The following is a 26,683-nucleotide window of genomic DNA, read 5'->3' on the forward strand; positions in this document are numbered from 1 at the left end:
TTTCATGTGCACTTCAAAAGATTGTATATTTTGCCTTTGTTGAGTGTGGTGTGTTTTATAAATGTCAGGTCAAGGTAGTTAAATCTTCTATATCTTTATTGAGTTTTTTGGTTACTTTTAGTAATTACTGAAAGAAGGTGTTAAAATCATTGGATTTTTCTGTAGTTCTCTTTAATTCTTTCCATTTTTGTTTTATATGTTTTGAAGCTATGTTAAGGAGCATGCACTTTCATGATTGTTATGTCTTCCCAATGAATTGACATTTTTATCATTATAAAGTATCTCTGCTTATCCTTAGTAACTCCTTGACTTGATTTTACTTTGATATTGATAATCATACCACCTTTCTTATGCTCTATATCTGTCTTTATATTTAGAAAGTGCCTTTTTGCAGACAGCATATAGCTCAGTCTTTTTTGTCCATTCTGACTGCCTTTGCCTTTTAGTTGGATATTTCATATCCAATTAATGTAATTATTGACATAACTAGGTTTGGGTCCACTGTTTTGTTAATTGTTTTCTGTTTGTCTCATCTAGTTTTTGTTCCTCTGTTCTTTTATGCCTTTTTTAATTTAAATTCGATTAATTAACATATAGTGTATTATTAGTTTCAGAGGTAGAGTTCAGCGATTCATCAGTCTTACATAACACCCAGTGCTCATTAACATCCTTTGTCCTCCTTTTATGCTTCATTTTACATTAATGAAATATTTTTAGTATTCTGTTTTAATTTTGCTAAGGGCTTTTTTTGCTATACTTCTTAGTATTTTTCTTTTAATGTTGCTCTAGAGATTACAATATGCGTTGTTAACTTTTCATAGAGTACTTAGAGTTAATACTGAACCACTTCAGATAAAATATAGTAACAGCTTTGCAATAATATAATTCCATTTACTTTACATCATTTATGCTATGGTTATGATATATTTTACATCTATTTATGTTGCAAAACACTGCAGTGTTACAAGTTTTACTTTAAAGAATCATGTCTTATAAAGAAATTAAGAGAAAAAGTCTTCTATATTTGCCCACATATTTACCCTTTCTGGAGTTCCTTATTTTTGTAGATTTGAGTTTCTATCTGACATCCCCTTAGTCTGAGTTTTTATCTGATATCCCTTTAGTCTGAAGAACTTCCTGTAGTATTTGTTGTAGGACAGGTATGCTGATAACAAATTCACTCATCTTTCATTTGCCTGAAAATGTCTTTTTTTTCCACACTCATTTTTGAAGGATAGTTTTTCTGGATATAGAATTCTGAGTTGACGGGATTTTTTTTCCCTTTTAGATGACTTTAAAGATGCTTTTTCATTGTCTTCTGGCCTCCATTGTTTCTGCTGGAACTCAGCTGTAATCTGAATAATTGTTCCTTCTTATGCATTCTTTTTCCTTTGGATATAATCAAGATTTTCTCTTTATCTTTGGTTTTAGCAATTTGACTGTGATGTGTGTAGGTGTAGTTTACTTTGAGTTTATTCTGATTGGAGTTTGCTAAGCTATATGAATCTGTAAGTTAATGTTTTCCATCAAATTTGAGAAAATTTCAGCCTATGTGTCTTCTGTTTTCTTCAGCTGTATTCTTTTTCTCCTGAGACTCCAGTTGCACCTATGTTTGACTGATTTTTTTTTTCCAATATTTTTTTCTTGTATTTCTTCAGATTAGTTTCTGTTGATCTGTCTTTAGGTTCACTGTTTCTTCTGCTATCTCCAATCTGTTGGTAAGCCCATCCAAAGAGTTTTACTTTATATATTATACTTTTTAGTTCTAGAATCTTCATTTGGTTCTTTTTTGTAGTTTTAATTTATGTTCTGACATTTCTAATCTGTTCATTCTTTGTAGCTAGTTTTTCTTTTAGGCTTTAAACATATTTATAATAGCTGCTATAGAATCATTATCTTTTAATGACAACATCTGTATTATTTTTGGAATGGTGTGGAATTCTGTTGATTCCTTTTTTCTTGATTATTGATTACGTTTCTTTTTTTTTTTGGCATGACTATTATTTACTAAATACTGGATATTGTAGATGACAGAGACTCTGGATTCTACTTTGTTCCTCTGAGAAAGGTTAAATTTTGTTGTAACAGTCAAATTATTAATTGATCACCTTAAACTTGTGGAGAGTTGGTTTTATACTTTGTTGGGGCAGATCCATGTCAGTTTTACCCTTAGATTAGAATGAATTCTCCATTAAAGTGTGCCCCTTCTGGTTCTGGGATTTCAGTGGAAAATCTGAGGTGTTTACCAAGTCCTTCTAACTTCAGACTCTGAATACTCTTTCTTCTGGTGATAGGCAGCAGCTAAAATTTCCCCTTCATCCTTTCAGACTTCCGGGTGTTTTCCACAGTCCTTGGCATTTTCCTAGAGCATGCACAGTTCAGGGATCAGCCAAGGGTTAAGGGAAATTTATACACAGACTTTGGGGCTCCCCTTTGTGGCACCCTCCTTTTTGAGATTTCCCTTTTTTATTTCTAGCTGTTCTAGCAGCTCTGAGCATCATCTTTTGATACCCAAGCCAATAAGACTGCAGCTTTTTGCTTGAGTTTCAATTATCTTGCCCCACACGTGGACTGGACAGTGTTTTCAGGAGAAATGCTATATAAAGGTACTGGTGTGGCTTCTGTCTTTCCTTCCTTCTTTCCTTCCTTCCTTCCTTCCTTCCTCCCCCTCCCTTCCTTCCTTCCCTCTCTCTCTTTCTTTCTGAGAGTGCACGAGTGCATGCACAAGCAGTGGGGCAGGGGAGAGGGGGAGAGAGAATCTTAAGCAGGCTCCAGCAGGCTCCACACCCAGTGCAGAGCCTGACACAGGGCTCAGTCTCATGACCTTGAGATCATGACCTGAGTTGAAATCAAGAGTCAGATGCTTAACCAATTGAGCCACCCAGGTGCCCTGATGTGACTTCTTTCTTTAAGAATTGAATCCCCCCCCCCCCCAGTTTCCACCTGCTTTTGGACATTCTCTAGTACTATCAAATAGTTATTTTTCATATTTTGTTCAGAGTTTATAATCACTATAGGATGAGTATGATATAAGCTATTCTGCTTTACTAGAGCAGAAGTTCAGCACTTGCCTTTTTTTATTTTCAGGTATTATATTTTTCATTTCTGTAGGTGGTCTTTTTGCTGCTTTTACAGTTTTGATTTCCCTCCCTCCCTCCCTCCTTTCCCCATTTTTCCCTGTACATATTTCAAACATTTCTTGAAACATAGTAGACAGCTTATCTGTAGTCCATATCTGATCATTCCAGTATCTGAAGTCCCTGCAGTTCTGTATCAGCTCTTTGCTCTCTTTGGTCCCTCTCACTCATGGTGACATATGCATTTATACTATTTCATTGCCATCTATTCATTTTCCCTATAATTCCATGTGTATGACTTTTTTTGAGGCCTACTCTGAAAGTGGGCTTCTCCAGAAAAGATTTACATTACTTCTGCCAAGTGCCAAAGGCTATCACCAGTGTGGGATCAAATTAAGTAAAATTTTTTTGTTATGTGGTTTTTTTAAAACCATGTAGTATGAATTTGGGTTATAAACTTTCATTAAGGCTAATTTTTAGTGGCAGTGTTTTTCTACTTCCTTCTTGATGCTTATATTTCAGACAGTTGGTTTTCCTATTCTTCTTCTTCAGGGGCTCTGTCTGATTTATCCATACATTGAGATATAGGCCTTTGGCACCTCAGCTTTGTGGGGATGAGATGTGAAACTTGTATTAGATTCTCTGCCTTAAGTGGGCCCTGGGCTTTGTCTACTGTTTCCCATGTCCTGGGAGGTCTGAAAGTAAAAGCTCAAGTTCATCTGGTATAGTCTATGCTCTCCAGGTGTGCAAAGCAACCTATAATCACTTTGTTTTCCTCTCTGAATACTTGCCTTCACTCAGTTTTTTTGTCTGAGAACCGCTTAACTTCTATCATGGATATGTTAAAAATAGCTGGGTATCTTGACTGTTTATAGTGGGAGAGAAATCTAGGTACCTGTCCCAGCATATTATCTGCTATATGAAAAAATATACTTTTCTTACTTTGACTTTATGCTCTTTTCCTTTATAATTTGGGAGATAAGGGGATTATTACAGACTTTGAACTGGAAGTCCTGGAAAGTATGGAGAAAAGCTGGCAAAAATAGGGCATATTCCTATGGTAGTGAAAGGGCCCTAATAGAGATAGGGTTGGGATAAGGTTAATGGAAATACTTTGTACCTTCTCATCTGGAGCTTGGGGCCCTTTTCTAAGTTCCTGTGGCTGTGGCAGAATTCAGTTCCTTTGAACTGGTTGTTGGACTGAGGTCCCTTTTCCTTGCTGGCTATTGGTGACTGCTCTCAGCTCCTAGAAGTCACTTTCTTTTCCATGTGGCCCTTGCATCTTCAAAGCTAACAATAGAGAATCTCTTTTGTATCAAATCTTTCTCATCCTGTAATAATCTGGTTCCAATTAGGAGATAGAAACCACACAGTAGTTAAACAGGGAAGTTTAACATAATTACTGTTCACCACAACAAAAGAGTAACTGTAAGATAGAAGGAAACTCTGGATAGTACTCTAGGGCTGAGGGAGAGTACCCAAGGAAGGACAACCTTGGAAGGGAATCAGACCTGGTTGGAGAAAGTGTGTTTCAGCCCACTCGATAGCAGATAATTGCATTGGTTTGGCCAGGCTGGAGTTGGTTCAGAGTTGGTGGGCGAGCAGTAGGCCACCCTCGGGAGTCCAGGCAGGAGAACGGGCGGTCCGTGGCGTGGGTGTGATTCCCTGTGGCAATGCAGGTGGGAGGCCTTCAGAGCACGTAGGCCATGCAAGGGCTCTAGTTTCCCCGTCAGGAGGACTGCAGAAAGGTTGTTTCCAGGCTGAGGCTACCGGATCAGAGCGTGACTGTGTTCCAGGCCTGAGTCTGCAGGCTCCTTAGAATATTCACACACCAGCCACACCAACTTCCAGCCCACGCCTGCCGTGTCCCTCCAGCTCCCTCTGCTGAGAAAGCTGAACGTCATGTTCACTGTAAAGGACAGAAAGGAATTCAGTTGCTTATTACAGAGCACATATTAAAGGGTGTGTTCAGAACTGATTGGCAGTAAATGCATAAGTGATAACACACTCCTAATGTCTTTCATCAGGCAGAGTGCCATCCCTTTTAAGAGCTCACCTGACTAGGGTCAGGTCCACTCGGTAATTTTCCTTAAAGCCAGCAGTACAGTCTAATACAATCTAATCTTGGGAGCGACTGTCCCATCATACTCACCATCCTGGGGTTGGATAGGGTGTGTATACCAGGGGATGGGAATCTTGGGGGAATATCTTAGAATTCTGCCTACCACAGAGGGCTGGGGGCGGAGAGGAGGTGGAGATGAGATGACTCATTGTTACATGAGAAACTCCTTTGTAAAGTAAATAGGTTGTATTTCATTCTGTGGCTGTCTCACAGAGAAGAAGGAATAACTAGTATTTATTGAACATCTAGTTGTCAGCTACTACACAGAGCAGTTTCATGTATTATCTGTTTAATTCTTAACATCCTGAGACAGAGGTTATTATCTTCATTTTACAAAAGGGGAAACTGAGGCTCAGTTTGTAAGGTCACTTGGCCTGGAGTCACTCCACTGATATTTGGTGTAGCTGGAATTGAAATGCAATCTTGTCTAATATTCAATCTCATATTTTTTTTCTGCCTCTCTATAGTAATAACAGAAGCTTTCATTTTAAAAATTCAGTTTATTCAAACTAAAACAAAAACACACAATTCACTCATTTCCCATCCCCTACACCCCACCTCTGGCAACCACTAATCTGTTCTCTGTTATCTGTGAGCTTGTTTTTTTTATATGTAAAACATATGAGAGAGATCATATAGTATTAATCTTTCTCTGACTTACTTCACTTAGCATAATGCCCTCAAAGCCCATTCATGTTGCCACAACTGTCAAGATCTCATTCTTTTTTATGGCTGAGTAATATTCCATTATATATACTATAATCTCTTTACTCATCCATCCATTTTGATAAAGGCCATGTTTTTTAGTTATGTCTAATGACATTGCTGCCCTTGAAAGAATTTGTGTCGTTTGATTGGGATGAGGGGATATGACAGCGGTCATCTCAATGGAGATAAGGCAAGTCGCTCTCCTGCATCTCTGCCCTTTCTTCAGGAGCCCACTGATAGAGGTCATTCCTATCCTGGCCCTCTCTGGAGGGAGAGTGGATCAGAAGAGAAGTCCTAGCCGGACTTAACCCATTCCAGCAGGGAAGCCAAGCAGTTACCCACTGGATCTGTGCATCACCAAGAAATAACCATTCCTTTTTTCCCTGTTCTCATATCTGAGTGTGGAACAAAAAAAACAGAGCAAGATTTGAAAGATCTGGATATAGCCTTTGTGCTTGGAGAATTCCAATAACCAAGAGCTGAGCTCATGATTAAGTGGGCAAGGAGTGTTTGTAGAATGAACGCTCCCATGCATATGTTATTTTAAAGCACACTCTGCTGCTAACCTTGCCTTGTGTCTCACAAGCTCATGAGTCCCTCAAGGGTTGGCTCCTTAACCAGTTAATCTTTGCGTTGGTAAATGGTTGTGGAATTAATTAGGAGCTCTGGGGCTGCTTGATTTGTTTTGCCCTTAATATGCTATGGAAGCAGCCTGATATAGTGGGACTCAGGAGTTCTGGGTTCCTCTTTTTTTTTTTTTTTTAAGGATTTATTTATTTATTTATTTGACAGAGAGAGACACAGTGAGAGAGGGAACACAAGCAGGGGAGCAGCAGGCAGAGGGAGAAGCAGGATTCCCGCGGAGCAGGGAGCCCAGTGCGGGGCTCGATCCCAGGACCCTGGATCATGACCTGAGCTGAAGGCAGACGCCCAATGACTGAGCAGCCCAGGCGCCTCTTCTGGGTTCCTCTTACAACTTTATCACTGATTCACTGTGGGGTATTAAGCTCTCTAGCACTTAGTTTCTTCCTCATTAAAATGAGGAACAGGGACTTGACCTCTGGTCCATTCCAGCCCTGCAGTTCTCTGAAATACGTTACCACACCGTAGCTGCCTCAGTAGTTCGAATAATTTCAGATGGTTGGTTGTTAGGCTGGCCTTCAGGTTATGGAGACATGTGAAACAGTTTGGGCAAGTGTGAAGGGTACACTTGGTTCTCTTTTCTTGGACACATGAAATAATAGATTCATTGGAATATGATCTCTTCCTCCACCCACTTCCATCAATTCAGAGTAGATTTTTTTCTCCTTCCAGTTTTCCACCGTGTTTATCAGCTTTAAAGGGAAATTTTAAGTCAGGCGGTAGTCAGAAGGGCAGGCACAGAGCTCAGCTGGTTAGAGGGGAAAAATTCCTCCATGAAATTTCAAGTGAACTGACCTGGGCTTTTTCCCAAGGAATTTTCTTGAACTGTAGTTTGTTGGTTTGGTTTGGTTTGTTTTTAAGTGAGATGTTTTGCTTGATCGGAAACATTAAGAGTAGTATGTAAAATTAAATTTTAGAAAGTTTCTGGATCCTGATCTGAACAAACAAAGTGGACTTTGTTCTTGATTTAGGATATTTTTTTCTTTACCTCAGGTAACAAAGGCTTATGATGGACTTCATCAACAATCAGCAGATGGATTCTTTGTTTCCTTAACTCCCAGACAGATTAGGTTTAGTTAAATGGATGCCTTCTGAAATGTTGTCCGTTAAAAAATATTTCAGAAGATAAGTTTTACAGGGGGAACGTTAGTCTAACCTGATTTCTGGTTCAGAAGCTACTACCGCCTACTTAGTATTTATGACCACAGGCAAACCATTTAACCTCTCTCTGCCTCGGTTTCCTTCACTGTATTGTGGGAGAATTAAAGATTATATGTGAAGTATAGCATCTGTATTTTTTAAAGCTCCCTGAGTGATTATAATGTGCAGCCAGGATTGAGAAGCACTGCTATACATCATACAAAGTGCTGGGAGATGGTGCTTTTATTTCATTCTGTACATTTTTTGATGAAAAAAAAAAAGATCAGTTTAGGTTCTAGCATATTTTTTATCTAGTACTTCTAAGCATTGGCCAGTTATTTCAGTCTCTTACGAAAGGACGAACGACTGTTTTTACAGTCAGCCTCTATTGCCTGCTGGGATTGGGGAAGTCCTGGGTCTGTGTGGAATTTTCCATGACTCTTCGCTGCGCACCATTAGCGCTCACTGCAGTCACAGAGCTTTTCAGTGTGTCTGCCTGTGCTGTCCTCTTTCTTTGTTTCACAGTGACAGATAGATGTGATCTCAACTACAAGTCTTGGTATTTTGTTTGTGTTTAATATTCTTGTTCTAAGGACAGATCAGAGCATCTCATCCGAATTAGCTTTTTGTTTATAAAGTGAGTCGGCCTAGGGTATCTGTTTTGGCCTGATTTCCTCAGGTATCGTGTTTCCTGTCACAAAACCACCTTCTGTGGGGTGGGGCGGGAGGGCGGGTTCGTTTGTTTCTGTAGGTGCGAGCTTTGGGGCTTCGGGTGCAGTGCTGGCAGATTCTTCAGCAGTCCGGTCATTGGTGATCAGAATTGGCTTTTTGATCCTTTGACTGCAAGAGTTCTAAAAATGACAGCAACTCAAAGAAAAGAGATGTAACCGGTTAACAGCTTGGTTGGGTTTGGCTGGTTCCCCTCTTATAGGGGAATTTAAAGTGCTAAAATTTTAGAAGGAGACTCCTGTAGCAATATCTCTCCTTTTCCTTGGAAAGCAGTTCCCTCTATTACGTGCAGAGAAGATAGCTGCATCAGATTATATTACTAAAATCTCCTCTCCCAGATCAGTCGCTGGAGGCTGGGACCTCCCTGCAAAATGAGTCTCTGATCACTTCATACATATTACAGAGGAATGAAAGGCAGTGTGTGTTCTGCTTCATTCTGGTCTCTGCTTAAATGTTACCTCCTTGGAGAAGCCCTCCCTGACTACCTCCATCATTCTCTGTTCCGTCATCCTACTTTATTTCCTTTCTGACATTATGTTATGTAAGCTTTGTGAAGATAGTGACGCTTCATTTTCTCCTTTCTTTTCCTGGGGCCTGGAACCTCGTAGGTGCTCATTAAATATTTGTTTAATAAGTAAAACATAGAATGGTTTGAATGGCCAGATATTTGTGTATTATCTTCCTTTTTGTTCTTTGCTTTGGTTTTAGCTCAGTGATTCTCAAACTTTGCTGGATATACGTTATCACTGTGTCAGACATAAAACCACTTACTCAGAACTTTGCAAGCTGAAGAAGAAAATTTTAAAGGCAATTTTGACTGTGTACTTTTTTCACTTTTAACCTTGAGGTAGTATGTAACACCACTGTACTTCCTCCATAAATAGTCTGTATAGTACAGAGGAATGCGTTGTTGCTTAGATTCTCAAGTAAGCTGGGGGAATTAAATACCCATTTGGTTCAGCTCCGCTGGGGCCAGAAGATGTGTTACATATTTTAGTGGAGATGGTGATTAGAGAAGGGGAGCTCAAGTGTTACAGCCTAATTGAAAGGTGGTGGGCTGAAATTTAACCTTGGCTCTCTCAGTAAAAATGGATGTGTGCTATCGTTTGTGGGTCTTAGCATTTAGAGAATGGATAAAGTAACACCCATTCTTCCTGAGCTTGGAAGTTGTGATGATGCTAAATTGAAATTAAGTAAAGATAATCTGAGGTAAAGATCTTATATAAATGGGGGAAATCTTGGATGCTTGGAATTAAGGTAATGAGAGAAAAGACAACTATGGTGAAACCTCACTGCTTTGTCACTATGTATTGAAACAAAGGCAGGGTATAATTTTTGAAACAGGGTTTATAAGATACGCTACCATCAGCACCATGTGTTTTATGAACTTAAGTGTTTGGAAGGTTTGGTCCGAGCAGAATAGATTTAAATTTTACTAAAGCATTCGTTTTCATCCTAGTTGAAAATGGTACTGTTCCAACATGAGTTCACCACTTTCTTTTGTTGCTTTTCCTCCCCCCATCATTCTTTTAGTTGGTTGATTGCAATTCTGGCCCAACTCAACCCTCTCTTTGGACCACAGTTGAAAAATGAAACCATCTGGTACCTCAAGTATCATTGGCCTTAAGGAGGAAGACCTGCTCTCCAGTGCTCCATCATTGAGGTGACTATACCCTCGACCTTTCACATCAGTGTTGTCTGTCACACTGTCAGCTAGAGGTTGCCTTGACTTTTCCTCAGAAAACTACAGCCATTTTAACACTTGGCAAGGGCAGGCTGCTCAAAGTAAACATCTGAAGAGCAGAAATAAATTTGGAACTTAGGCCATTCACTTTACCAAAGGATTTATTCATAAGAGTCTTTTAAATTCTGCTGTTACCCAGCCATTTATTTTATTTTTTATTTTTTTAAATTTTTTAAGATTTTATTTATTTATTTATTTGACAGAGAGAGAGAGAGAGTTAGTGAGAGCAGGAACACAGCAAGGGGAGAGGGAGAAGCAGGCTCCCCACTGAGCAGGGAGCCCGATGCGGGGCTCAATCCCAGGACCCTGGGATCATGACCTGAACCAAAGACAGACGCTTAATGACTGAGCCACTCAGGCGCCCCTTACCCAGCCATTTAAATAAAGTTTGCATGCAGTCTTTCAGACACAGGAGCATGACTGTTTATACTGGATATTGTAGGATTCTTAAAGTTGCTGACAGATTTTAAATTAAGGGCATTTCTGAATGCTTTGGATAGAGAGAGACAGGTGCCCTTTGAAAACTGAAGTTAAAATTGTAGGTTTTATTTGGTTCAGAAGATCAGGGAGGTAAGGAGTGGTATAGTGGGAAGATTTATTCACTGGCCGAGAGTCAGAAAACCTGTCATTTAGTTTGTTCCTCTTTTTCCATTATTTTGATAAATGAAAGTCAGCACTCAATGCTTGCCTAGATTCTGGTTCCGCTTTTTTGGCAAGAGTGTTTTTTAGGTGGTACTGTGAACTCATATCAAGAGACACACGATGTCTGACTCTCCTGTCTTTTGTGATGCTATAATGATCAGTGGGTTCAGGTAACAGCACCCTGGTCCCTCCAGTTGCAAAGTTCTCTGCCAGCCTTTTATCTGGGGATTTTATCCATTGATGATCTTAGCCTGAAGTAAACATTTCAGTAGAAAGTGCAAAATGATGATTTTCTAGTTCCATCGTTACATCTGCATTTGATTAGATGAAATGTTTCTATAAGGATGAACTTACCCTCATTCTAGGGTTGTATAGTAACCTTGAAATATAGATCATACAGGAAAAGCAGTATACATATTTAATTCTTTTCTTTTAATTTTCAGGGTAAGATGTTAGTGCCCAAGTTACTTCCAGGGTATCCAGAGAGGTTTTTTCTTTCCTTTTGAATTTTAATTAGTTACATTTATTACCCTTTTAATGTTCAGTTGTTCTTTCTTTGGCCTACGGGAGCCTGTCTAGACTGGCTTCTGTGTCCTTTTGATATTAGTCCTTGGTAGTTTCCTTACTTACTGGCAACATCAAGATGCTCCAGACCCCTCTGTGTGTGTTTCCTGTCCCAGACTTGGAATCAGCTGTTCCTCAGATTGCTTTCTAAATTTCCCACTGAAAGGATCCCTGGTTCACTAGTCGGTTCTCAAGCCCAGCTGGCTGTGGTTCCTTCAGTGGGAAATGGATTTAAAAGCCAGGATCTGATTGTTAGGTGCATCCATTTCTGCGGGCGTTGTTGCTTCTAAGTCTTTACAGTGGACAGAGCCAGGAAGTAGTTCTAAGAAGAAAAAAATCATGAGTTCGTGTTAGTACCTTTTTTTTTTTTTTAAAGATTTTACGTATTTATTTGACAGGGAGAGAGCACAAGCAGCGGGGAGAGGTACAGAAGGAGAGGGAAAAGCAGGCTCCCCATTGAGCAGGGAGCCCGATGCGGGGCTCGATCCCAGGACCCTGGGATCATGACCTGAGCCAAAGGCAGATGCTTTAACTGACTGAGCCTCCCAGGCTCCCCTCATGTTAGTACTTTTAATTCAAATTTAACATTACATGGTTTTTACTACTTTGGTTTTATTCTTGAATATCATTCACATATGCTGAAAATCTTGGCTCCTACAGACAATTTAATTACTTATTTTCATTATCCTGCAATATATATAGTTTCAAAGTAACATCAGTTAGCTACTAACTCTAAGTTTATTGAGTGCAGTTTAGGATTTCTTTGCTGCTTTATTTGTCCTTAGAACAAATAAAGAAAAAAAATGTCATTTTCTGAGGTCACTTGAAATATTTTCTCTCATCATAACCAATTGATACATAATTAGATTGTTTTATTTTGTGTTCAATTCAGAGTAATTTTTTTATTTGCTACTGTTTTTTGAATATGTAAAACATATTTCCAAAGTAAAAATTATAAACAAGATACATTCAGAGAGGTCTTCCTGTGTTTCATGTTGCCAAGATAAGCAAATACATACATACATATTAATCTATATATGTATGCATATATACATACGTGTGTATATCCCCCACACACAGCTATTACAGAGGAGATTCCATATTATGTATACTATTCTGTACCTTGCTTTTTTTCACTGAACAATATATCCTAGAGATTGCTCTTATCAGTGTATAGAGATCTTCCTCAATTCTTTTTATAGCAATTGATGTACTTTTGGATTGTTTCTAGTCTTTTGCTATTATTGATAAAGGCACAATATCATCCTAAACATAAGACATTTTATATTTTTGCTGGTGATCTTTGGATTAGAGTCCATGAGAATTGAATCTGGTTTAAAGGTATATATGCTTTTTCTAGCTATTACTCCATTCCCTTCTATAGGGATTATACCATTTTTACATTTCCACCAACAATATACGAGAGTGCCTATTTCCTCACAGCCTGGATTTTTGCCAGTCTGATAGGTAAGTAGTCAGGTGTTTTTTTGTTTTTGTTTTTTTTCTTAGAGTTCTGTCTTTGCCCAAAGGGGAGTGTATATTCATATGTATTGTCTGATTTATAAGATTTTTTTTTACCTGTCTTTTTTTTTCATCAAATTCTCCTGTTTGTTATCCTTCCTTTTAACTATAGTGGATATTAGGTAAGGATGTTGATTGGGGCAGAGACCTTCAGGCCTCAGTTGGATCTCCTTCCAGCATTGCCTTTCACTTAACTTCTCTGAGCCTCATTTCCTTCCCTTGTAATAAAAGCGAATTGGACCCTGTGGGTCTGGAGAACAGTGAATGTGTGATCTGAAGGTTTCGTTTGTCCACATTTTCAATCTCAAGTTAACCTGACAGACAAATTCCTTGTTTGCACTCTGGTCCACAGCACAAACCAGGGCTGCTTGAAACGCTTATATTAAAGGTGGTTCCTTTACAAGCAGATTCCAAGAAGCAGGAGGACATAATCAGGAGAACCCTAACTAAGAATGTCCTGTCACAAATATTCTATTATGGTAGTGCCATAACTGTAGGTCTTTGGAGTTATCACATGAAGAGATCTAATCTCTGCCTAACATGGGAGCAAACAACTCCTGTGACAGGACTTCACTTTTCTTTGTGGTAAATCGAAAGACTGAGCTAAATTCCCTTTTGAACTTTGTGGGATGATAAAGGAGTCCAGAAACCAGATTTAGGCCTGTCTTCATCTGCTAAGGAAAAGTGTTTGATTTTGTGCATGATTAGAGGCCAGATTTTGGGAAGTAGGAGGTGTAAACCAGACATGGTATTCAGCAGAGGAAAATGAGGAATAGTCATGAAAGCTTTAGAGTAATTTTATATAGATGGAATTGACTTGATTTCAACAGCACAGTTAAACACCTAGCTGATCTTTTGCTACTTTAATCACTTTACTTGCCATGATTTTCTTTCATGTGTTGATGATAGACTGAGTTACAGCACATTATATTTATTGGCTGGGAATCTTCCTGGTACTAATCTAAGAACAGCGCTCATTCCATCTCTGCCCCCTGCCAGCCCCGTCTGCCTCTCCTAGATTCCTAAGATGCTTCCGGAACTGTCACATCAAGACGGCTGGGGCGCCTGGGTGGCTCAGTCGTTAGGGTCTCCTTCGGCTCAGGTCATGATCCCAGCGTCCTGGGATCGAGTCCCACATCGGGCTCCCTGCTGTGCGGGAAGCCTGCTTCTCCCTCTCCCACTCCCCCTGCTTGTGTTCCTGCTCTCGCTATGTCTCTCTCTGTCAAAAAAAATAAATGAAAAAATTTTTGGAAAAAAAAAAAAAAGACGGCTGTTTTGTCATGGCCCATTTTCCTACAGCCTTGGGGATGTGATGCTAGTGTGGAATCTCCTTGGAGTGGATTTGGCTTCAGCCCCAGCATCGTTGGTTTACCACACCATTGTAATCTTTTAGATGAGTCGATATGGCTTACTGTAGTCCTAAAGGGCAGACATTCTATTTTATTAAAGAGTCTGGACAGGAGAGGAATAAAGTGTATTGGTAATTAGGCCTCTGCCCAGGGGGGGCTGTTTTTCTATGCATTCCAAAAATATTTGAGTGCTCATGAGGTGCATGGTACTGAGTGGGGATTTCAGGGAAGGCTGTGGGCTCTGAAGAGGTTTGTGATTTGTTGAGAGGTTGAAATGAAGCCATATTTGTGAAAACTTAAACGGTGCAAGGTGTTTTGTGGTTAAAAAGTGTATCTTTTACTCTGCTCTCTCTGACCGGATATGCTGTTGCCACTTCAGACTGTCATGTCTTCGTTTCAGTTCCTGAGGTTACAGGTTTCACTGTCACTTAGAGTCAGAACCTATCCGATCACTTCTTTCTCCTCTTCCTCGAATCCAGTTGATCCTGTGAATGGCTCTTATGTCTGCTTCTCCTCCCTGTCCCTCCTTTGGGCACCCTGATTTCTGACCTTGATCATTGCGGCTCCAAGACATTACAGGGGCTCTTCATCAGGTCCCCCTGCTCTGTAGTCACTGTATCTATGAAACACCACCCTTTTTGTCTTCCTGATACAGCACTTCCTGAAAGAGATTACTGCTTGCCCCAGAAGCTTTCAGTAGTTCTCCATAGGCTACTGCAGGGTTGTTGTTTTTTTTTAAACTTGAAGTCCCTGAGTTTAGTGGATACCTGCCCCTTGGAATGCTCTGTAACATGTGGTAAGCACAGCTTTTGTCAGGGTCACCAAAGTTCCCATGAGCCACGGAAGGTAAGAATGACTAACCTGCAGATTATGTCCAGCTTCCCAAGTTGGCGGTCAAGGCCTTTCCAGTTGCCTTCAAACCACTTTTGCAGCCTTTCTTCACTGCTTTGCTCTAAGACCTATTGGTTCCAGCCCTGCCATTTCCATGTTCTTGACTTAATGAACTTTGCTTAGCCTTTCCTGTTTCTCACTGCCCTACGACATTCATTAATTTAGGAGGCAGATTAGTAAACACACTATTCGGCAGACATCCTCTCTGCTCTCTTGCCTTCATTCACCCATTCTCAATTCTTTCTGATGTTTTCTCTCGGAGTGTCCAGCTTGCAAATCCTTGTACTTTCTTTTCTGGCCACTTGGTCTCAAAGTGATTTCCTTTCTCCCTAGATGTATTTAGCTCTCCAATTTTTGCCATTCATTTTGTGCATTGCCTTGACTTGTTAAATACACATACCTTTCATTTGCTTGGATATCTCTTGTAGTTAATCTATAATAAACACGTATCTTACACATAATTGTAAAGAAGGAACTGTTTTGTGACTTTATCTAAAACAAAAAAATACAGATAAAAATGAAACCTATTTTTTGATTAAAAAAATATATATTCATTCATCCTCCCTTGAACAGATTTGCTGGTTCTGCCCTTAATATATTTATGTTGTCTTCATTCTCCCGTTGTATCTGAAAATAGCTTTAGTGATTTCCTTATTTTATAAAATGAGAACATGGACCCTTTGGTTGAGTTCCTCCCCACCCACCCCCAGATGGCTATTTCATGTCAGAGAGACAATTAGAATATGTGCTTCTTTAATTCACTCCCAAATCAAACCACAAGTCCATGCCATTTAACATAACACTCACTCACATTTATCTGAAACTAGTATCATTGAGCTTACGTGAAAATTACTGTTTCTCTGTGGTTTTCCAAAGGTGTGAAGACTTATTTTTCCCTTTTGTTATTCATGTGTCCAAAAAGGTCTAAACAATGAGGAGGTCTAACCTGTGTGCTTCATAAAAAATTAACACACAAAACATCTGTATTCACTGCTTCAGTATTCTCAAGTTAAATTTATCATCTGCCTGGAACTCAGGGCTGTGCAGATGGATTGTTCTGCTGGCCTAAGGAGAAGAGGAAATGATCATTAGATTAAAGGTTTTATGAGGCTGTGAGGCCACAAGAAACCAGTAGCTCTGGTAATTGCCCCTCCCTGGCCCGATGTGGTTATTTTCCTAGTACATTGTAAAAAACAGTCCTCTGATTATATCTTGAGTTGAATGTGTTTTGTTAGCAGTGTCCCTCCTTAGTGGGTCCAGCAGTCTGGTGCTTTCCGTATTGAGGGTGATTGGACTGCCCCAGCTGGCTCCAGGAAGACTTACCAGCAGCCTTGTGTTTATTTCTGGGCATTATGGACCCCAGGCCTTGGGAAACCTATTATTTTACCACACTGCTCTGTGGATTCTCCTGGTTGTGCCCACTGATTGGGAAAACCTCAAAGGCCCATCAGATCTCCTACGTCCTATTTGACCTTCAGTCTTGTCAGATATGCCTGCCTATAAACCATGTCTCTTCCCAGTTTAACTAGCTCCTTGCCCACATGTACCTAACCCTCAACGTTCTGGCAAATTGTGTGTCATAACCAGCTTGTCTTCTTTTTTCTTTTTCTTTTTTTTTTTTAAGATTTTATTTATTTGAGAGAGAGCGAGCGTGCACATGAGCGGTAGGGAAGGGGCAGAGGAAGAAGCAGACTCCCGCTGAGCAGGGAGTCTGATGCGGGGCTCCATCCGAGGACCCTGGGATCATGACCCAAGCCGAAGGCAGACGCTTAACTGACTGAGCCACCCAGGCACCCCTTAACCAGCTTGTTTTCTTTTCTGCCAACTAAGGTTTTGTGTGGAAATTTCCCTTGAAAGCCACTATTTACTTAATTTTTATATTCTCTTCATTGGCTTTTAATTTTGAAAGCAGCATATGTGGCTTTGTTTATATAGTCCTTTATTTTATCTTTTTTAAAGATATATTTATTTATTTATTTGACAGCACAAGCAGGGGGAGCGGCAGGAAGAGGGAGAGGGAGAAGCAGACTCTGCTGAGCAGGGAGCCCGATGCGGAGCTCTGTCCCAGGTCCCTGAGACCATGACTGGAGCTGAAGGCAGACGCTTAACCAACTGAGCCACCCCAGCACCTCTATACAGTTCTTTAAAATAAGCTTTATATAAAGGAGTTTATGCAACCACTGCTATGAGTTTGATGTGTGAAGATTCCTATTTTAAAAGTTTGCTAGCTGAGGGGCGCCTGGGTGGCTCAGTTGGTTAAGCGACTGTCTTCGGTTCAGGTCATGATCTCAGGGTCCTGGGATCGAGCCCCACATCGGGCTCCCTGCTCGGCGGGAAGCCTGCTTCTCCCTTTCCCACTCCCCTTGCTTGTGTTCCCTCTCTCGCTGTCTCTCTCTCTGTCAAATAAATAAATAAAATCTTTAAAAAAAAAAAAAGTTTGCTAGCTGTAAGAGGATAGGGGCAAATAGGGATTCTTGAAGTAAACTCATTAGATTCCAGTAGGATTAGTCTGAGTCAACTTCCTGCTTTCCATGACACAGTCAAACTGTTACTTATGATCCTCAGTTCAGCATTGTCTTCGATAATCGGACCTATTGTCACAGCCCTGCAAAACCTGTCCAAACTGGGACTTTACTTGAGCCCACTTTTCATTCAACTGTTTATTGAGTACACCTATATATTTTTAAATTATTGGTCTGATTGACTTTTCTTGATGTTATTAACCTCTTGCCCACTTAAGGATGGCGTAAGGATCAGTTACTAGAACGGCTTTGTTTTGCAGGTCACGAAGAGAATTCCTCTAGATGCAAAATCAGCTCCAAACCCAGACCACCTTCTTTGACTCGCCTCTTTTGGCCGTCAGCTGCCTTAAATATTCACACCACGTTTGAATATCTTATTCTACAATGCAGTATTTTTCCTGTCACCTTTTTTACGTTTTGACGAATTATGTGCCTACTTAACCTAAACTGTGCTGACTCTGTAAAGTGTTTATGCACTCTTCTGAGATAGAAGGTGCTATTCTTCTGAGAAATACGTTGCTCTCTCCTTGGAACCTGTGAATTTGAAGATGACTCCTGCCTGGTCACAACATGGGAATCAGCAAAGTGTTTAACTGTCACAAGACAGAATCCAGTGGGGCAGTCAGTAGGAGAGCATGTTCAGAGGGGCTGTTGGTCCCAACAGAATTGCACCAAAGTATATTTTCAGGATGACTTTCTTATTTCTGCCATCTACTGGAATAAATTATTTTTCTCTGTGGAAATCTGGTTTCAGTGTTTATTAAGTTCATTTTTGTAAGCTTTTCCGCCTCTAGATGATGCCTTTAAAAAAAAATGATTTTGTAGTTCAAACTGAGGTTGGAAATATGAACGTGGTCATGTAGTTTGATGTACCTGAAGAGACTGGTGAGTACTTTTCTTAATCATTAGTAATCATTTGGGTGCTTACTGTAGCCAAGGCACTGGAGGAATCAAAGGTGTGGGAATTGAGGTCCCTGTAAGTTCAAGAGCTGATACACAATCTGGTGAGGTAAGGTCGGTCTACATAGAACTGTAATCCGAGGCCGTGTTAGACCATTGTCCATAAAACAGTGGTTATAATGGTGAGCAACTAGAGGGTCCGTACCCAGCAAAGGCACAAGATGGAACTGGCAGTTCCTTGTACCATCACACCCTCAGAGATAGTACTGGAGAAATCAGGACGGATTAAAAAGCCTGGGCTGGGACGGTAATTCTGTATTTTGGTAGCAGCCCTCTGAATAATTCACTCATTTGGGGACTTTATTAGCTTTAAGAAATTAAAAATTTAAATGGATCTAAATTTTCACCAGCCCATGGCTTTTTGACAGCTAGCCAAGCCAAGAATGGATTTCCTGTTTTGCAGTTTGTGCTTTTCTATTCCTCCCAAACTGTCTGAACTTGTTGCTTTGCTGTTCTTAATAATAAGAGTTTCAGGGGCGCCTGGGTGGCTCAGTCATTAAGCGTCTGCCTTCGGCTCAGGTCGTGATCCCAGGGTCCTGGGATCGAGCCCCACATCGGGCTCCCTGCACCGTGGGGAAGCCTGCTTCTCCCTCTCCTACTCCCCCTGCTTGTGTTCCCTCTCTCACTGTGTCTCTCTCTGTCAAATAATAAATAAAATCTTTAAAAAAAAAAAAATAAGAGTTTCAAGTTGAAATGACTGTCTTGCTTTCATTTCTTTCTTTTCATTCTTTTATTTTGAACTTCAAATTTTTTTGAGAGGCAACTCCATACTTTACATTTCCAGCAAAAGGGTCTTTTTAGCTTATTTCATGGAATCCATAAAACAGTGAAGATCTGACACTGGAGGGACCATAGTGGCAAACACTAGCTAACCCATGGTTTTATAGATAAAGAATCTGAGCCCAGACAGGGCTTAATGCAGCTGGTCCGAAGCAGACCAGGGAGTAGGATCCATATTTTTTAATTTCCCCTCTAGAGCCCTTCTCACTTGCCACCCTGCCTTTCCCAAAGTTGGAGCCAGCTTTGAGTTTCAGGTATTAGGGAAGAATTCTTTTTTTTTTTTTTTTTTAATTAATTTTTTTTTTTAAAGATTTTATTTATTCATTTGAGAGAGAATGAGAGAGAGCACATGAGAGGGGGGAGAGTCAGAGGGAGAAGCAGACTTCCCGCTGAGCAGGGAGCCCGATGCGGGACTCGATCCAGGGACTCTAGGATCATGACCTGAGCCGAAGGCAGTCGCCCAACCAACTGAGCCACCCAGGCGCCCCTAGGGAAGAATTCTTCCAGGCTGTCTCCCATCAGAGCAATTCACTTGACCTTAATACTTGTCATTGAAGAAAGCAATGCTGGTGGTTACTGTGGGTACATAAAAGGATGCTGCAGTCTCTGAACCCTAACCATGGGTGAAGTGTGACTCCATTGCAGCTGTCTACCCAGATTCTCCAAGTCAGGCCCTTCATCCCATTATTGCTGGGGGTAGCCTAAAACCTTCCAAACGCCACTCTGCACTGCTTTCTTGCAAAGCACCACGGTTTTGAAGCTGAGCCTTGTGATGTCTCTTGTAGTGGCACTTCCTTTGAGTGTTGCTTTCGCCTGTCTTGAGTTCAACATATGGCATTAGCTGATAGGGAGCCTACGTTGTTTCAGTACAGCAGACCTTAGCTGTGGCATGCTTGTGGCCGTGTTGGAGGACAGCGTTCATGATCATGGTTCGGCACAGTTCCAATTTAATGGCATAGTTGAAAGCAGAGGTCATGACCCTAGCTGATCCAAGTCCCTGAGTCCTGCCTTATTCTGTCACTTTGTACTGATCCGTTTTTGTACTTCCCATTTGCTCTCAATTAGACATTTTGAGACGTCAACTGGATTACATTGCTTTTTGCGTTTGGACTTGCCACTTGGTGGGATCCAATTCCTACGGACACAAGTCAGCAAGAGTAGTGTGTTGGCTGCATTAATAACAGAAACACAAGGATGTGAGCACTGAAGGGGCTGATTCTGTGCCAGGGAGGTTTTGATTGTCCCCCAGAAGGGAACATACTGCTCAGTAAGCCTCCTAGGGAAGTAAAGGGCCCTAATTACAGCTCAGGCCTGAACCTGGAGGCTTCTCTCCCAACCCTAGTGGGACTTAAACTGCTGGTGAGGCCCTAATGGCCTCAGCATAAAGCATCTGAAGAAGAAAGGAGCTCATTTCCCAGCCACGTTGGAGAGCAAAGACTTCCCAGAAAGACTGATCACAAGTCCCTAAAGGCCAGGTACTGTGACTGTCATCACCTAGCTTTATGGCTATTGTTGAAATGAGGGAATGAGACAATCAACTCATTTTTTTATGAGGGAAACTTGCTAAGTTCCCTTTGTCCAGGAAGTCACTTAGCCCTTGAGCTTGTTTCCTCATTTATGACATTTTCAGGAATATTAAATACAACTAATATGTAAACTCGGATACATGTTTTCTCCCCACCTCATTCCTAGTAATTGACCCGTTTTGTTACAACATGGCCTGTCGTCTGAGATGGATGGATGGCTGCGAATCACATTTTGTTTGACCGTTCTCTTGCTCCAGTGATTGTCAGGACCCTAGCTTGGAAGGAGCCCCATCCAGGCCTTTAAAAGGATATTGGAAATGTCCTACTCCTCTAAAGCCTGTCCATATGAATGTGGTGTGGACTCCTGGCATGATCATTAGACTAGGAGAGGCCCCAGGTTTGCAGTCTTACTCCATCACCTGCAAGCAGTATTAACTTTGAGCAAATCATTTAATTTCTGAGCCTCCGTTTTTTCATCTACGAAGTGGGGATAATCCCTGCCTTTTCTGCTATACAAGCTTGTTACCAAGTGAGATGTTGGTGAAGATGATTTGTAATTTTTAATAATACACAAAGAGTATTTTCCAAAGAAATGACAAAACCGCTAGGATCCCCTGATGACTTTATTTCTGTAAAGACAGGCCTTAGGGGGGCAGCCAACTGATTTTTTTTTTTTCTAGATATGGTTTCCCTTTTGATTAGTCATTTGGTGCTTCGGTTACAGAAAAATCAAGACACACACCAGGCTCCAGGCTGAACTCTGAGCAGGGAGATGGATCTCTTAGAAACAATCCTAGCGTAAGTGTCTGGACCACATCCTTCCTGCCCTTCCAGGTTCTATGTGAGTCCTACAAGCTCTTCTACCAGAACGGGAGTATTTCTGGCATGATTTAAGATGTAGTCATTGTTTTCTTTGAACAATGTTTTTGTTGTTTTCTTCAAGCGTATTATGATGTCTGTACCCTTATCACTGACCCAACAATATTTTATCCTATCTTACTTGGGCATTGCTTTGGAAGTAGTGTCTTTTTGCTCATTTCTGCTGGCCAGTTTTTTGACAATTGTAAGTGTTAAAATTGAGAAATGTTTTTTTGTTTTTTTAAATTTTTTATTGTTATGTTAATCACCATACATTACATCATTAGGTTTTTTTTTAATTTTTTTATTGTTATGTTAATCCCCATACATTCCATCATTAGTTTTAGATGTAGTGTTCCATGATTCATTGTTTGTGCATAACACCCAGTAGTGCTCCATGCAGAACGTGCCCTCCTCAATACCCATCACCAGGCTAACCCATCCTCCCACTCCCCTCCCCTCTAGAACCCTCAGTTTGTTTTTCAGAGTCCATCGTCTCTCATGGTTCATCTACCCCTCCGAGAAATGTTTTTTTTTAAAGATTTGTTTATTTTAGAGAGAGAGTGTGTGAGTGAGTGGGGGGAGGGGCAGAGAGAATCTCAAGCAGACTCCCTGCTGAGTGTGTGCAGAGCCCTAGGAGGGCTCAGTCTTACGACCCTGAGATCATGACCTGAGCCGAAAGCAGGAGTCCAACCCATTGAGCCACCCAAGCACCCCAAGAAATGATTTTAAATTGTTGCTTGGACTCATGGAAGATTTGGCCCTGGATTTCATCTTCCAAAAATTTGAAGAGTCGGGACACCTGGGTGGCTCAGTTGATTGCGTCTGCCTTCAGCTCAGGTCATGAACCCAGGGTCCTGGGATCGAGTCCCGCATCGCTCCCCCCGCTTGTGCTTGCTCTCTCTCACTCTCTCTCTCTCTCTGACAAATAAATAAAATCTTGAAAAAAAATTTTTTGAAGAGTCAATTGCTCCTTTACTAACTATATTTAAATTTTATCTTAAAATACATATCTAGGCATTTTAGGATGCTTTCAACAACCCATTCTTCTATGCAAGTGCTCTCTTCTGTTTGAAGAACAAATATGTTTAAAATGAAGATTTTAGAAAAGAACTTTAGGCAAAAGTTATGTATTACTTTCCCCCCGTTCCTTTATTTCAATTTTCTCTCAAAAGTTGAATGGATGGAATTAATTGTAGAAAACCCTTAATTTTCAAAGAAGAAAAAAGCACAGTATAAAATAACCACCATAAAGGATATTTATCATAGCACAATTAACGGAAAGGATATTTATCATAGCACAATTTATCATAGCACAGTTAATGCCCAACATAAAGAGATGCTTTAATTTAAAGTCATACTGCATCCAACTGAGGGAGTATCATGGTGCATTTAATAATTTCTTATTTTCTGCAATGTATGCCTAGAGATGAGATTGAAAAGATAAACAAAAGTACTAACATTGCTTCTGGAACTGCAGATGGTTCAAATTTTCTTTTTCCTTTTTAGCATTTTCTAAAAAGTAAAGAAATGATAAAAGTAAAAAGAGTAAAAGAGTAAAAAGAAATGATAAAAATTATTTTAATAACAAAAAATAATAGAATTTTAAGAAAAAAAGACAGGATTTTAAACTTATGTACATAGCAAAAAGCCTGGTGCGAAATAGACCAAAATGTTGATAATGATTATTTCTATTGCAACTTTGTGTATTTTCTACAGAGAGTATGTATTACTTTTATAACCGGGGGAATAAAAGGTGTTTTGGACGGGACCATTGTCAGAATAGTGTTAATACTTCAAACATTATAGAACACACACACACTCACGTTTTTTGTTTTTGTTTAAGAGTAATTCAGGGTCAGGGGAGGGGCGCCTGGGTGGCTCAGTCGTTAGACGTCTGCCTTCGGCCCAGGTCATGATCCCAGGGTCCTGGGATCAGGTCCCACATCAGGCTCCCTGCTCTGCGGGGAGCCTGCTTCTCCCTCTCCCACTCCCCCCTGCTTGTGTTCCCTCTCTCACTGTGTCTCTCCTGTCAAATAAATAAATAAAATCTTAAAAAAAAAAAAGTCAGCTAGGTCTATTAAAACACTGAAGCTATTCTGAATCAATGAAAATCAGCGAGTTCACAACAATTCTGATTAACTGTTTCGGTTGTGCAGGACAGAGTACAGAGCATTCAGCTTATAAAACTCTGGCCTCTTTTTTTGTATAGGTGCTCACAGTGATGGCATGGTGAAATGAAAAGGGAGCATTGATTTTGATTCTGCCCACATAGAAAAGTGGAAGCCTGGGGTATTAATGTCCTGGGGTCCCACATGGGTTAGAATAAGCCCCACTGTTCTTTCCCTCCCAACTGCTCCAAGCAAGTCTTTCATTGAGGCTGTGTCACTGCTTCAGTTAAAACCCCCTCCTTGTGAAATGTACTGGCCCTGTTTCCCCCAAATCTCACCTACCCCCCACCCCCGGCCAACTCCAAAACAGGAGTGTTCTAGTGGCTAAGGATGCTCAATAACACCGCTACCCGCATGAATCCAGTCAGGATTCAACTTAAGTTGCTGTCAGGATTTTGACATGGTTTCCATAGTTTCTTTACACTGTCCAAAGCGTGGTACTACACTGTGGGTTGCCACTCCAAAACAGAACAAGCAGAGCAGATGTTTTGTAGAAGTAGGCGATGTATTTGAGGAAGCATGAGTTGAGAAGCTAAGTGTGACTTTACAAGCCACAAAAGCTTCTCAACAACATTGAACAGGTATTTTCAGCTCCTGTTCTTTGTCCTGGTGTTAGCTGCTTGAGACAGTGGGAAGCAGGAGAGACAGCCCTGAGCTCCTGGAGTTGAGAGTTTAGCAGGAAGAGACAACTGGCTCCCAGGTGCTCCTGGTGGGTGGAGCCCAGGGTCGCCAGGTGCTATCAACTGGCTCCCAGGTGCTCCTGGTGGGTGGAGCCCAGGGTCGCCAGGTGCTATGCCTTGGACGTACTGGTTGCTGAGTAAGAGCACTAGAAACACTCACGGTGGGGGAAGGCTTCTTGAAGGAAATGACCTTTAAGGGTAAACCCAGAGGATGACTAAAAGCTAAGTCAAAATTGATGAAGCTGTTGCAAGAGTCCCGGAGGGAGAAGTATCCTGGATTATGGTGCTAGGAATGAAATGGAGTTAGAGAAGTAGTGTATTGCAGGCTAGCATGTATTAGCACATACAGATGATCGGATGTTGAGGGGACAGAGGCAGTTAAGGGACAGGAAGGAGTCAAGGACTGCAGACAGGTTCCTCGCTGGGTGGACATTGGAGCCTTTCACTAAGATGGGGGCAGTGATGAGTTCACAGTTGTGGACAATGAGAATTTGCAGGTGCCAGAGGTATGCACAAGCAGATACCCAGTGGGCCATTGTTATGTGGGTCTGGAAGTCGGGCAGGAAGACCGAGCTGGACGTGGGGGTATGGGGCACCAGCATAGAGATTACTGAACCTGTGGGTGCGGATGAGGGGGCCAGGAAGAGTGTGTAGAGTGAGAAGAGAGACAGTCTAGGCTGGAGACCTTAGGAACACCCAATCTTAAGTGGTGGGCAAAGAAGAGGAATCTAGAGATCTAAGGTAAATGCCATGTCTTGAACAGCAGTCAGCACCACTCTCACCTCCAGCTTCCTAACATACATTATCGTATGAATAAGTGGGACATATTCCTGTTTTACAGTAGGAGACTCTGAGGTTATGTGACTTAGTCAATTTCACCCAGAGGATATCCCCTGAAATCATCTGGGAAATTAGGTTTGTGTATCCTTGTGTGTGTTTTTCTGGGGAGCAAGTATATGGCTTTCATCAGACCCCTAGAAAAGTTCAGAACCATTGTTAATATCAACAGTAGGGGCGTCTGGCTGACTCAGTTGGTGGGGCATGCAACTCTTGATCTTGGGGCGTGGGTTTGAGCCCTACATTGGGCATAGAGTTTACCTAAAATAATATCAACAATAGCTGACCCTTACCTGCTGCATGCTGTGTGCCAGGCTCTAAGGACTTTACCCTTCACCACACTATAATTGGGGCAGGAAAGGGCAAAGAGCAGTATTGCACATCCATCTCCTTTCTAATAGTCCCAACTTCTCTGTGTCCCCCTACCCCCAGGGAGGAGAAAAGATCACTAACCTGGTCCTCTTTTCTCCTGTGGTGTTTACAGGAGCCTAAACCTGTTAATACTTCCTTTGTTAGAAGGAGAGGAGAACTGTCCCTTACTTTGTCCTAATCTCACTTCAATTTCCACCCGTACTCCCAATTTTCCCAAAGGCAACTTCCTCTTTTACCAGAGGAAGAGATACTTCGATAAGTGGGTAGGAAGCCCCCTCCTGTCTGACTGGTTGTAGGCGCACCAGTGAAGAGCTGTGGCCAGCTCACCAGGACCCCTGCAGCCGTAATCCTCCTGGCTCTAGCCTGAGTGATAGGTGTGCTGCCCAGGTCAACAGGGTGCCCTGAGGCTCTGTATAGAGAGGCAGGCAGCCCCGCAGGAACCTTGGTGGGCACTGAGGTCTGGGGGCCGAGGAGTGTGGCTTCCTCCTGGGACTGCCCTTCCTAACAGGATAGTATCTGCAGTTGGCATTCGGGTTTGTTAACGTGCTTTATTTCTCACTGCCAACTGGTGTGTGAAAAACAGGTGCAGAATATGGCACCTATTTCTTTTACACCTCTCACTCTTGGGCTGGGCCCTGTGAAGACAGGAGGAAGACTCAACACTGGTGGGCACCATCCCTGATTTCGCTGTCGCACGAGGGAAATTTATGACCTTGTGAATTTGTGGGGGAAGCAAAAACCTTGTATACACAGGACCCCCTAACTTCACTCTTAGTTCTCTGAACCTTTCATTATTACTTCTTTCTTTTAGCAACCCCTCTGGACTGTTCACTTCTGGATGTGGAAAT

General features: G+C 41.3%; 1 protein-coding gene across 1 annotated transcript in view; it reads left to right on the forward strand.

Moving 5' to 3' along the window:
* ATP6V0E1 (ATPase H+ transporting V0 subunit e1) overlaps positions 1-18,394 on the forward strand; it is a 31,001-nt gene extending 12,607 nt beyond the window's left edge. Inside the window, exons 3-4 of the mRNA XM_081826331.1 lie at positions 9,952-10,081; positions 17,912-18,394. Coding sequence (XP_081682457.1) covers positions 9,952-10,045 — 94 coding nt within the window. The 3' untranslated portion in view covers positions 10,046-10,081; positions 17,912-18,394. The remainder of the gene's footprint in view (positions 1-9,951; positions 10,082-17,911) is intronic.
* Positions 18,395-26,683: the final 8,289 nt, after the last annotated feature.

Source organism: Leptonychotes weddellii, chromosome 7, assembly GCF_054177405.1.
Source record: "Leptonychotes weddellii isolate Sample4059 chromosome 7, ASM5417740v2, whole genome shotgun sequence".
NCBI classification, from domain to species: Eukaryota; Metazoa; Chordata; class Mammalia; order Carnivora; family Phocidae; genus Leptonychotes; species Leptonychotes weddellii.